Source organism: Cricetulus griseus, chromosome 2, assembly GCF_003668045.3.
Source record: "Cricetulus griseus strain 17A/GY chromosome 2, alternate assembly CriGri-PICRH-1.0, whole genome shotgun sequence".
In the NCBI taxonomy this organism is placed as follows: domain Eukaryota; kingdom Metazoa; phylum Chordata; class Mammalia; order Rodentia; family Cricetidae; genus Cricetulus; species Cricetulus griseus.
The window spans coordinates 397,414,236-397,427,336 of record NC_048595.1 but is presented as its reverse complement, the minus strand read 5'-3'; the positions used below and the strand labels follow the sequence as shown (position 1 = coordinate 397,427,336).

At 42.0% G+C, this 13,101-nt stretch overlaps 1 protein-coding gene across 10 annotated transcripts in view; it reads right to left on the bottom strand.

Annotated features, from left to right (window-relative positions):
* The window catches only part of Scn8a (sodium voltage-gated channel alpha subunit 8), a 162,978-nt gene that overhangs the window by 60,025 nt on the left and 89,852 nt on the right, over nucleotides 1–13,101 (bottom strand). For 9 of the 10 annotated variants that reach the window (XM_035440884.1, XM_027396611.2, XM_035440883.1 and 6 more), the window contains 4 exons: nucleotides 12,131–12,194; nucleotides 10,492–10,633; nucleotides 8,994–9,200; nucleotides 7,337–7,630 (listed from right to left, as the gene is read on the bottom strand). In XM_035440884.1, the coding sequence (XP_035296775.1) occupies nucleotides 7,337–7,630; nucleotides 8,994–9,200; nucleotides 10,492–10,633; nucleotides 12,131–12,194 (707 nt within the window). The remainder of the gene's footprint in view (nucleotides 1–7,336; nucleotides 7,631–8,993; nucleotides 9,201–10,491; nucleotides 10,634–12,130; nucleotides 12,195–13,101) is intronic. The other variant, XM_035440886.1, reaches the window with a different exon arrangement.

The following is a 13,101-nucleotide window of genomic DNA, read 5'->3' as shown; positions in this document are numbered from 1 at the left end:
AGGTACTAGTTTTACCAAGTTAGGTCTTTGAGGGAATTTTCAAAATTCAAAACTGCAGTAGGAGTTTTTACTGTAGGGTTCAGGCCTAATTTTCTGCTAAAATGACAACTGAGTCAATACAGCACACACATTATAACTGTTAAAGAAAAACTTCTTCAGCAGACTTTTGATGATAATCCTAGAAGGGCCATTGTATTCAGTGTTTTGTCCTTGTCTCTGTGCTGTCTAGAATTCCATTTCTCGGTCTATGCTTAAAGTGTTTCTAGTTCCCATCTCTTCTTGTAAAGTACAAAGTCCCTATCCCTCTATGGGTTGGTTACATTCTCTTTGAAGAATTCTAATTCAATGCACTTTGCTCTCTCACCAATGACTTTCCCTTGCTGTGTGGTCTCTTCCTGACTTTGCTCTGAGTAACCCACAAACTTCTGAAACATGTCTGAGTTTTATCACTGGAGGCCACATGAAGAAACTCATAGTCAGAGATAGGGCTGCAGTTCAGTAACAGTGCTTGCCCAGGTTCCACGAGGGTCTGAGTTCTACCCCAGCACCACACAAGAAAAAAAAAAAGTCAGAAAGAAAAGAAATTAGAGTTGTAGGTCCTTTCTACCTATGTGATGGTAATGCCATTGTAGAAGACTCATATGCCACATACTGGCACTGTGGGAAGACAGCGTCATCTCTCAGCGTCCTCACTGTTCTGCCGAAGGCTGGCACTGAGAGGGGCCAACACTCTGGTTAGATTCCAGAATGCTGACTGCATCTTGTTTGTGAATGAGAGCTGGCATTACACACCCGGTCAGCTCCTACACTTCCTTCCTCCAACTTGTGCATTGGTAAGCGGATCAGAGCCCCTCTGCTTCACTCTAGTCTTACCTAGGCACCCCTCATTGGGTTGCTGCCTCTTTCCCCTGAACCCGTTCTCCTCAATGTGTGCAGTGAGTGCAACAGTCACAGATCAATGATAACACACAACTTACTGGCTCACAGTAAGACAAATGAATGCTATGAAATTTTATGGCAATTAACGCTGTCATAACATCAGAGAATATGGTAATTTTTCTGGAAATTCATTGTTACATTTCACAATAGTATCAGTTCATGAACAATTGGAAAAAAATAGAAACTAGTCCTTCACCACAGACAGTCTGGTAAAATGACTGGCTAGAAGATGGTGTCTTAAGATATAAAGACAAAAGCTGGGCATGCTGTCATTCCAGAACTCAGGAGGCTGAGGCAGGAGGATCACACAAGTTTGTGATCAGGTTAGGTTAAAACATCAAGACCCCATCTCAACAATGACAACAAACAGACAAACAGACAAAGGGGCAGGAATACAGTAAGAAGACTTTTTGCCTTCTTCCCAGACAGCTGTTCCATGATGTGGAGGATCACTGAGACAGCGTGTCTTCAGGAAGGAGCAGTCTAAGCAGGGTGGCGGGGGTAGGGGGAGGCAGGCTGGAGAATGTGCAAGAATAGAAAGACTGAAATACTTTGGGGTCTATGCAGGCTGTATAGGAGGTACTTAACTATTGGGTGCTCAGCCCTAGAACGGTTTGGAGCAGGGAAATATTAGCTTATAGACAAAGGAAGTAGCTAGCGACAGTAGCTTTGGATTGATTAAGTTATGAATAAAAGGCACACCCAAAAGCAACTATGAAGGTGGATATAAGAGAAACTTAATAAACTGCGTAGTGGCACAAAAATCTGATGGCCTCACTAGAAAGACAGATGGACAAACTAAACAGGAACATCTTTGCTATCTCCCACGGTCATCTTTGATAACTAGGATGGGCAGTCAAGCCTCCTCCAAGATTGACTGCATTTTTACCTAGCTTCATTGTTTCCCTCAAATGTGCACCAGGCAGCCAGCCAGCCTCCAGGAGGGTCCCTTTTCCATTGCTGCCACACTCTTCCTTCCCCTTGTTCAGCCGACTGTATCTTCCTGTTAACTCCCTTAGTCCTTGCCCAGCACTCAGCCCCTCTTTCCAGGTGCAGCAGCCTTTTTGTTGTTGTTAAATCTCCTTGGAAACCACCTACAAGCGCCTTAAGGGCACAATGTCTCTCTTGAACTGCTTTGTATATAGTAGATATAACTAGATTACATGGCTTGTATTCTGATTATACACTGCAAACTGGCCATGCTCACATGTAATGGGTTCCTTTCCCCTTGGATTGAATCATGTTTCATTGACACTGCCTTGTGAATTAACTGCCACCTAAAGAACAATATTTTATTTGACAATAAAATTTAATACTAGTTAATAAAAATACCTATTGTATCTCAAGGCTGTGGCTCTACCAACTCCTGGGATCCAATCAGGTTTATGAAACGAATAGGTTTTCCTTCTTATTTTCGAAATTCTTATCAACCAACTAAGTGCCCTGGCTCTTCTCTGATGAGCACAGCATAGCTACTTAAGAAATGGACCTCTGTGGATTTTTCTTAGGAGACTAGCTCTTGGGTGCGCTGGACTTACAGGATGGGCCTTACATTCTCCACACACAAATCTGTAGCTACCCACAGGCTTGTGATCACTGGCTGTTTGAAATATGATAAATAGACAGGTGGTTTTAAATGCTATACTTCATTTCATCTCACGTTTGGCTTTCCATTAGCACAGTGGTTCCTAGAATGTGATCTGAAGACTTCCAGTGGTTCCTAGGGGCTCTGCAACCACCCTCCCCAGGTCAGAACCATTTGATGATGATATTGATATGATAACCACTTTAATCAATCTTATTTTCTTATAAGCATCTGATACTGTGGGCTGGTACTTTTGCTATATTTGAAGACTTTTTAGATTTTTAATACTTTATGTTAATATTTGGAAGATCTGTGTAGCCCAGGGGTCCAAAGTTTGGTAAAGAATAATGCAAGATACTATTATTCATGGTTTAAGAACTGTGGGTACAAAACAGCCAAGGATTTTTGCATATCAGCACATGGAAGTTTAAAATATACACATAAATAAGAATCTTTAAATTTTCTTAAATATAATTTATAATGAGATACACTAAAATACTTCTTAAAAAAGCTGTTGGGGCACTCAATCACTTTTACATTTACTGTGTGTGTGTGTGTGTGTGTGTGTGTGTGTGTGTGTGTGTGTACACGTGCGTGCGAGTGTGCACTGTTGTGCACATGTGTGCAACTCATGGGAATCTGTTCAGTTTGGTTCAGGAATCAAACTCAGGTGATCAGCTTTGGCAATGAAGTCCTTTACCCACTAAGCCATCTCACTGACCCCTCAGTAATTTTGAAAGATATAAAGGTATTCTAAGATCATACAGATTTGAAAACTTCTGCAACAGAATAAACACACTTCACAAAACAAAAACACAGCTTCAGCATAGTATTTACTAAACTGCCATGAACCCTGAAAATGGAGAGAAATGAGTAGGGAGCAGGGAGATGGGAGACTCGGGAACAGTGAAGAAACAGACACATAGCTGGATGGTGCTATGGGAAACTGAAAAAAAAAATGTTTGTTTTTTGAGACAGGGTTTCTCTGTGTAGCCCTGGCTGTCCTGGAACCCACTCTGTAGACCAAAATGGCCTTGAACTCATAGGGATCCACCTGCTTCTCCCTCCTGAGTGCTGGGATTAAAGGTGTGTACCACCACTGATGGCTAACTGAAAATTCTTAAAACCATGTCTGTGTACCAGTGAGGAAGAATGGCTGGGCCACAAATTCTAGAGTAGAGGGAACTGAGTCCAAATCATGGCTCAAGGGCCCATTAGTGTCATAACCTGAATACATTAGCAAGTCTCTCTAGGTTTCATTTCCTTCAGCCCTTCCAAATACAGTCAGAGAAACTGCAGGCGAGTTCCAGGACAAAGAATATTGCTGCCATGTGGGGCATCTAAGTCTAAGCTAGTCTTGGCAGTCAGCCATGGCCAAGAGCAATCCTCATTTTTTTTCAAATGGAGAAATTAGAGGAAGCGAACACTTTCATGCAAAGCAGGACATCTCGGAACCCAGTTTTATTTTCTAAGTGAGGGAGAAATCAATGTGACTCTGGTAAAGCCTATAGATTAATCAGAGAGTATTCAATAGCCAAGCCCAGGAGCAGTGAGGTATTCATTACAGAGAGCAGCGATGTGCTCAAGACAAGGACAGAGCTACAACAAAGCTGCAATCACAGTCCTCAATGGAGCAGGAGAGAGGCGATGAAGGTGACACTGAGGTGGCTGTCTGTGGGGCATTATGACATTCTAGAGGGAGTGAAGTCACGTTTCTACATGTCCTGCATTCTTTTGGCCAGCAGTATCTGAATGATAGCCATGGGTACAAAAGCTGGGACTTCAGACTTCAATAGAAGAGAGGCTATGAACATAAATAAATATGCTTTTTACATACACTAAAAAGCAACATGATACATACACAACATGATGGAATAGAGACTACTGCTTTGGGGGCCAAGGGGCCAGGGGACAATTCTTCACAGAAAGATGTGAAGAACAATTGTGATGTGGACTTTTTACAGATGGGACAACTCTTAGGGCATTTCCACGCAAGGTAGAAAACAAATATCAAATAGGAGAGTATCTGGTGGTTTGTTCTGGATTAAGGACTGGGTGCCTGATGGGGCCCAATGACTAGAGACGGAAGGATGGATGGACTGTGTGCATCCAGACTGGTGCAGGTGGTGCTACAAACTCTATGACAAAGCATTTCTCTTGTTAGGGAAATTCTCTCATTCTTCTTAAGTCAACTATTCTAAACTATCAATATTTTCTTTAACATCCAATTCAAGCTCTCATTTCCTTTGATAAGATTTTACATTCTCTATGATATGGAAAAATTAAAATGGCCAGGGAGCACCTTCTTGTCTACAAACATTGGCTTTGCCCTCGCCTATTTTCTTGAGGTTTCAAGGAAGAAGGGATAAGGTGTCCCTTTCCTGTTAACAGCTACATCTATTTCCTGTCATCAAGACTGTCACCCACTTCTATTCTTTTATACTTCATCTCTAACCTGACTTTGCCAGCTTTTGCCCCCCATTATAAAAAAAATTAAAAAATGCCACTTTCATCCATGCTTTCTTTTGTGTTTATTTATTTTGAAATTTTATTTTATGTGTATGGGTGTTTTGCCTGTATGTCTGTCTGTGTACTATGTACATGCCTAGTGCTGGTGGAGGCCAGAAGAGGGTATGCTGGAAAACTGGAAGAGCAGTGATCTTAAGCACTGACCCAACTCTGCAGCTATGTGTATTGTTTCTTTTCTTTTGAGACATGGTTTCTTTCTGTAGCCATGGCTGTCCTGGAACTCACTCTGTAGACCAGGCTGGCCTCGAATTCAGAGATCCACCTGCCTCTGACTCCTCAATTCTGCTATTAAAGGCATGTGCCACTATAGTCAGCTGCGTGTTGTTTTCTTGAGACAGGGTCTTACTACATACCCATGTTGGCCTTGAACTTGGAATTCTCTTGCCTTAACCATCTGAGTCTTGAATTACCAGTATGGCCAGGTGGTGGTGGCACATGCCTTTAATCCCAACTCTTGGGAGGCAGAGGCAGGTGGATCTCTGTGAGTTTGAGATCAGCCTGGACTATAAGAGCTAGTTCCAGGACAGGCTCCAAAAGCAACACAGAGAAACCCTGTCTCAGAAAACAAAAAAACAAACCAAAAAACCAAAAAAAAAAAAAAAAAAAAAAAAAAGGAAATTACCAGTATGTGCCACCATATCAAGCTTTCACACAAACTCTTTAAATCTACATTCATTGTCTCCTCTTCACTCAGTATGGCACCCATCTTCACTCTGCATGAAATCGTATCACTAAGTTCTCAATGACTTCTGCTGCCAGATCGAAGAGATACTTCCAATTCAGATTTCACTAGGCAACTCTGGGCAATTCTAGTCAACTGACTACTGCCCTGTATTCTCCAACCTTTCTACTCATAGTCCACCAAACTCACTGTTTTTTTAGCACCCCTCCTGTCCATTCATCCACATCTCAGCTCCTACTCCATGAACAACAGTCATGTCGGTAGCCTGCATTCTTTCACCTGATTTGTTCTTCCTGAGTGGTGTCAACAAACTCAAATTTGGTATGTCTAAGCTGTAATATACTCAGCATCCTTTCCTGTCTATTGCTTCTGCCTCATCAGCACACACATCCATTATCTGGGACTAATTTCTGTCTATCCTTTCTTGAAGCCTCATTCAGAATTTGTCTTTTCCAGAAAGTTCTGACATACAATTAAAAAAAAAACCAAAACCCTACTATGTTTCATTTATGGAAAAATATATGTAACACACACACACACACACACACACACACACACACACACACACACACACACACACACACACACACACTATATCTGGCTGCCATAGTAAGAACCCGAGGGCAGGGCTGAGGTCTAACCATCTCTTAATCTCTAGGACCCAGGACCATCCTTGACTCTTGGTAGATACTCCATAAGTTCTTGCTACATGAACAATGAGAATTATATTTTAGAAAGTGATCTGTTGACAGTACAAGACAAAAAGGAGAGAGAGAGAAAAACTGAAGAAGACACAACTGCAGTGGAAAAACTTCCTGAGCTAAGCCAAGATTAATGGGAACACCAAGACAGGTGTGCACATGAAAGACTTGCCATGACAAAATGTGCAGGACTGGTGAAAGACCTAAGGGGAGGTAAAAGAGGCAAAGGCAAGATGATTCATCTCTGAATAAAACAAAAGACACTGGATACACTGCCCCCTACCCCCTAACTGTGCTCTATCCACACCTAGCAAGTTTGCAGTATTTTCTAAAATGGGAATTAAATGGTCACCAAATATCTTTAAAATTCTAAGTGGCCCACCATAAGCTGATATTTACAATAATAAAATGATAAGTAACTGACAGTTTCTTTGCCTATTCTTGGTTTCCACATTTATTAAAGCTGGATAAAAATGGAAGTTTCAATACATTACAGGGTAATTTACAATACTGTATGGCCACAACAATTAATTGCTAGAAATTAATTGCCATACTCAAATAAGATGTCCTAGACCTTCACAACAGCTATTATCAGCAGCAATCACACACAGTTAGAAAAGTTCTGCCACAAATAGGAGAAAAGCCCCTCCTGGTGTTTGACCCCAAGGCTTGCTAGTGTGATGTAATCACCAGTGTGAAGCAAGGCTGCCAACGATGGTCATGATCACATGGCTGCTGTGAGCAGCAGAGGAAGAGCCAGATTAAAAAGGAGTCTTTGCAAAGTGTTGGTGGGGCTTTCACCTGGGGAGGAAGGTCAGTGCAGGATGAGTCTGGGAGCTGCAAAGGAAACAAAGAAAGCAGGGTTCTTTAGGCTTATCTGAGACAATGCAAAGAGTTTACCTGATTCATGATGGAAAACTTCCTCCCTATCCTGTTGTCTGGCAGCCGGAAGCCCTTCCTTCTCATACCATCTTCCGATTCAGACTTAAACACCTTCTCGGGGTCTCCTTTTTCCTCCCCTTCAGAGAGCTCCTTCTGCTTCCTCTTTTTCCGCCTGTTCCGACGCTCCTTGGCACTCTTTGAGCTGAGTTTAGAAAGCTCAGATGAGCTCCGTGGAGAGCCGACCCCATCTTCACCTTCTTCTTCAATGGCATCTTCTGAGACAGTGCCTGCTGAAGTGGCCATTGCAGCAGCCTAGGAAAGAGGCCGTACCGACAGACCTAGTCAGAACTGTTATCTGGAGCCACCCGAGTCAGCCACTGACAGACAAGGACATGAGTCTGCCCTGAGAAGGAGGCTGTGGTCAGCACTGGCAGCTATCACCTTCTGGGTGAACTTGTATCCTGGTAAACGGGCCTGAGTGACCAGAGCACTCATGGCAAGCATGCTGGAATTTACTCTGAGTATCCCAGATAAGGACCTGGTTGCCTTCTTCATACAACATATTCCTTAGTGAGTAACAATGTAAATGAATGCTTAGAACCCATACTACATAGTATCAGGCAAACTTTGCAAAATAATACATATAGATGCATTATGTATATGTAAATATACACAAGCAAAAAGATAAATGGTAAGAGTAATAGAATCACAATTGTGTCTAAATTTAAGTTTTGGCCGATATCATTATCTTAATTTTTAAAAATTATTATTGCATATATGTGCATGATGCATGTGTGTACATACATGTGTGTCTGTGTACAGAGATCAAAGGGACAACTTTTATGAAGTTGGTTTTTGCATTCCACATTTACATGTATTCTGGAACTCAAATTCAGGACACCAGGCTTGTGTGAAAAGCATTTTTTTTTAACCCACTGAGCCATCTCACTGTATGTCATACCTCCTTGAGAGAGTGTATGTGTGTGTGTGCACGTGTGTGTGTGTGTGTGTGTGTGTGTGTGTGTGTGTGTGTGTGTGTGCACATGTATGTCCTCATGAACCAGTATGTTCAGCTGAGGCCAGAGGTGAACATAGGCTCCCATCCACCCTGTTTTTTTGAGACAGAGTCTCTCACTAGCCTAGAACTTACCAAATAGGCTACGCTGGCTTGCCAGGGATACCTGGGATCCACCTGTCTCTGCCTCTTCAGGGCTAGACTTACAAATATAAGCCATCATGTTTGGCTTTTTCTGTAGGTTCTGGGGATAAAAGCAGGTTCTCATGCTTGTGTGGCAAGAACTATAATTAACAGGATTCTCTCCCTATATTTTCTTTTAAATTAGAAATAATACTCTATGTCCATAGGGAATCCTTAAAGGGCATCTTAGTGTCCCCCCCTCCCCCACCGCACAAGTGGCTGTGTTTGGGGGTACAGAGGCCCTGTGCTTAGTATGCACAAAGCTCTGTTTAATCCCCAGCATCAGGTCAGTAGACAAAGCAGACTACTGAAGCACTGCATTAACTACCCATCAGTAGTGAGTAAGTGGATGACTTCCCAGTCATCACAGCAGCTGGACACTGAGCCGAGATAGTCAATAAAGGAGCAATTGCAGTGGCAATCAGCTGGAGCTCAGCACCATCATCATGATGAAGGCCGCTGCACAGAGTCACCCACCTGGGCCTCTTCCTGCTGCTTCTTGAGCTGCTCCAGCATTGCTTTGAACTCAGCTTCTTTTTGCTCAGCCTCTTCCAATGTTGCCTGGTTCTGCTCTTCATAAGCCATGGCTACCACAGCCAAGATCAAGTTCACCAAGTAGAAAGAACCCACAAAGATGACCAAGACAAAGAAGATCATGTATGTTTTCCCAGCTGCTCGTAAGGTCTGAAAGACAAAGGCCATCTCCTTAGTTATTTCCATCAAACAAAACAGGATGAAAACACAGTGTAAGCCCAGCTCCTCAGCAGACACCACTGCTGGCTGGGTAGGTCAGAGCTTCAATGTATGGTACTTTGCACCAATTCCATATCCCAGTGATCAAATGCCTTCGTAACGCTTAACCCTCACTTCCACTGCAGAGAAAATATCCCCTGCATTTTGCTTTCATAGAAAAATATTCTATCTGTCTATCCATCTATCTATTTGTCTATCTATCTATCTATCTATCTATCTATCTATCTATCTATCTATCATCTATCTATCCATCATCTATCTATCTTCTATCATTTATCTCTCTATCCATCCATCTATCATCTATCTATCTATCTATCTATCTATCTATCTATCTATCTATCTTCTATTTATCTTCTATCAGTTTAAGACAAGGTCTAACAATGTAGCCTTGTTTGGTATAGAACTTGCTATGTAAATCAGACTGGCTTCAAACTCCCAGTGATCCTCCTGCCCTTGTTTCCTGAGTGCCAGGACTGCAGACCCATAACACAGACCTGGCTCTTTCTTCTTTCAGTTAGCAAGGATATAATGGAATTTAGTGTCTGTTACGCCCAACAGTAAGAACTGACTTGGGGATTGGAACTAGAAGCCTCTCTTAAAGAGATTCCCTTTTGCAAGAGAGAATTATTTGTTATTCTCTAATTAGCCAGCATCATCAGATACCACAGTCAAAGAGAAAACAATGGATCATTATGGGATCATCAGCAACACCAATTTCCTCATTATGACTTGAGAAATTAGAAGACACTTGAAGTCATCAGTGTGGCCCCATAGGATGGGTCCAGCCTTATTCTCACTCATACCACATACCTATACAAGTCCAAAATTACAGCTCTAAGTCATGCTTCAAGGTCCTATGCATAGAAATTCCATCATTTTAATACTGGAAAATGCCTTGCACAAATGAGTGTTTGCTATTTCTTAGATGCTCTAACACTGAAACCCCAAGAAAATGCACTGCAGAGAGTGAAGTGCAAGGATGCAGCAGGGTGCAAACCTCCAGGCCAGCCTGAGGCTGTCAAGGTGTAAGCTACAGTGGACCATGACTAAACATTCAAGAATCAGGGCTGAGAGCTGGGTGAACTCACCCATCCTGCTGTGTGGGAGATGCCATTCTCAGATCCTATTTAGTGTCTTCACAATAGGTCTGTTACATACAAGTTCCCCACTCATCATATCCTCATGTGGACTATATCACTAAAGAAAAAGAGGCATTACTTACCAACTGGTATAAGTTCTCCCAGTAGTCCTGGGTCATAAGGCGAAACAATGCCAAGAAGGCCCAGCTGAAAGTATCAAAGCTTGTATAGCCATAGTTGGGGTTCCTTCCTGCTTTCATACACTGGTATCCCTCTGGGCATTGCCTGAAGAAAGAAAGGGATATACACTGGGATGGGAAACAGCTCTGGGGATGAGACTTACCAAGTAACTTCAAGTCCCTCAATTTTATTCCTGGCAACACACACACACACACACACACACACACACACACACACACACACACACACACACACACACGTATATCTGCATGTACATGTGCATACACGTGCACACACACATACACAGAATGAGAGAGAAAGGAAGTTTAGGGTTTTTCAAAAATAATCCTACCAACTCATGACCTTGGAAATAATAGATTACACAAACCCATCTATTCCATGCCCTTTAAGATAGAAATAGTCACCTTTACAGCCAGGACAACAAAACTGGAAGAAAAATAACCAGAGAGAGATGGGGGTGGGGTAGGGGGCAGGAAAGAAGGAAATAACAGCTAGTCAATGTTTGGGGAAGGCCTAGATTCTGAGTGACCCGGCAGTCTTCAAAAGGATACAGATGCTAAGATCTGTGCACACCTAGGTGCTGGAAGCTCAGTGGGCAGAACCCATGGATGTGCTCTTTAAAGACAGGCCAGGTGGCTGTATATGTACCAAGAGTAAGAACTATTGCCTTGTGATAGCATAGATCCATATCAATGTATAATTTCAATCAAATTATTAATTGATAAATTACTAATTCAAATGAGCTACTATTGTCAATGACAAATACTTAGGAGTTAAGTTCTTCTTGGTTGTCTGTTCTTGTAACATTTGCTGCACTGGCCCAAGTTATAGGGACTTCAATAAGTCAATTATATGATTTCTCCTGCTTTTGGACTCATCCGATGTCTCTTTTAATGTAATTTCTAGCATCTACTTCAATATAGAACTTTTCATGACTTCTAGGTGTCAGGATCATTTTAAAACAGCAGATCCTAGGGGACCATTGCACTGAGTGAACCATTACCACCCTACATGTGTTTACAGAACAGTTGTGTGGATATTATTTAACAGGCTCCTTTACAGTAACCCTGTGAGGAAGAGCACATAGCTTATTAGAGCTACTTGATGGAGGAGGAAATCGAGACGTGAATGGGTTGGATGGCTCGGCAACACTCTTAGAGCTCCAATAGGAGCTGAATCTAAATTGGTTATCTATTCCTTCCCCATCATGTCAGATCTAATGTACTTTGGGTTGTCTTGGATGCTGAACTCTTACCAAGACAGCATCCTTGTTTCACATTGTAGTAACTGTGTTAACAGAGGATGAGAGGGTCAATAAAGAGACAGATAAGTCATTGGATGCTACAGAGTTTCCCTTATCATTCCACAGCTTTGATGTTAGTTTGAGATTACTGGTGCATTCCCCTTCTAGTGAGACCTCAACTCTCTCAAAGATGGTCAAATATGAAATGGAAAGAAAGTCTGGGTCAGACCCATGTGTGGGGCCAGTGAGTGAGCACAAGGAAAGTGAGGATGTTGCTCATCTAGACCCAACCAATACTAGGCACACTAAGGAAAAACAACATTAAGTGAGCTACTTACCCAGCATCAGAACTGTTCCCACAGAGCAAGGGTTCTAGCATGCCAGGAACTATGTAAAAGTTTGCTGGAAATGTTGGAAGAGGCAGGAAATGAATAGGCAGATTTCAGTGAATGAGAGAATAAGGTGACAACAGTCTCTAGCTTGCCAACAACAGCAGCTATTGATTTTTAGCTCATATAAATCCTTCCCAACAACAGAAAGCTAATGAGAATTCCCCCCATTAATGATCTCCTGCATGTGTCTAAAGCCAAGAGCTACGCAAAAAGCCCTTGAGGTGGTGCTGGAGTCACAGGCACCTGACTCCCAGGATTTCAGCTCCGCTCGCCAGGTTCTGCTACTTGGATTAAAGGGTCTAAGTCAGTGGTTCACAACCTTCCTTGAAGGTGCGACCTGTTCATATAGTTCCTATGTTGTGGTGAATCCCATCCATAAAATCATCTTATTGCTACTGCATAACTGTAATTTTGCTACTGTTGTGAATTGTAATGTAAATATCTGATATACAGGATGTGATAAGTGACCCCCAAATGAGTCATGACCCATAGGTTGAGAACCACTGTTCTAAAGTAAGTTTCTAAGATCTTTGTCCCTTTATACAACTTTATCCTTTTATCCTTGTAATATTTTTATCAAGATGTTCTAAAATGCTGTACTAGACATTAGTTGCCGTGTCCTACTTTAAATCAGAAGGTTCTGTCCCTGAGATCTCTTTTGCAACACTTTCTTGAGGCTACTTAATTGACTTTATTTCTCTTGAGTGACTAGTGGTGATATTGCTTTTTTGTTGTTAATAGAAACAGCATTACACCAAATTCTCCTTAATTTAAGACCCCAGAGCTTTGATTCCTCAAATGAAGTTATTAAAACTCTTCAACTGTAGTAAGATCAAATAGCATCTCAGCAATCACCTGACTCCCTAGACAAGTTCTATTGCAAAGCTCTTATGAGCATCAAAGAGCTTTGGTTCATA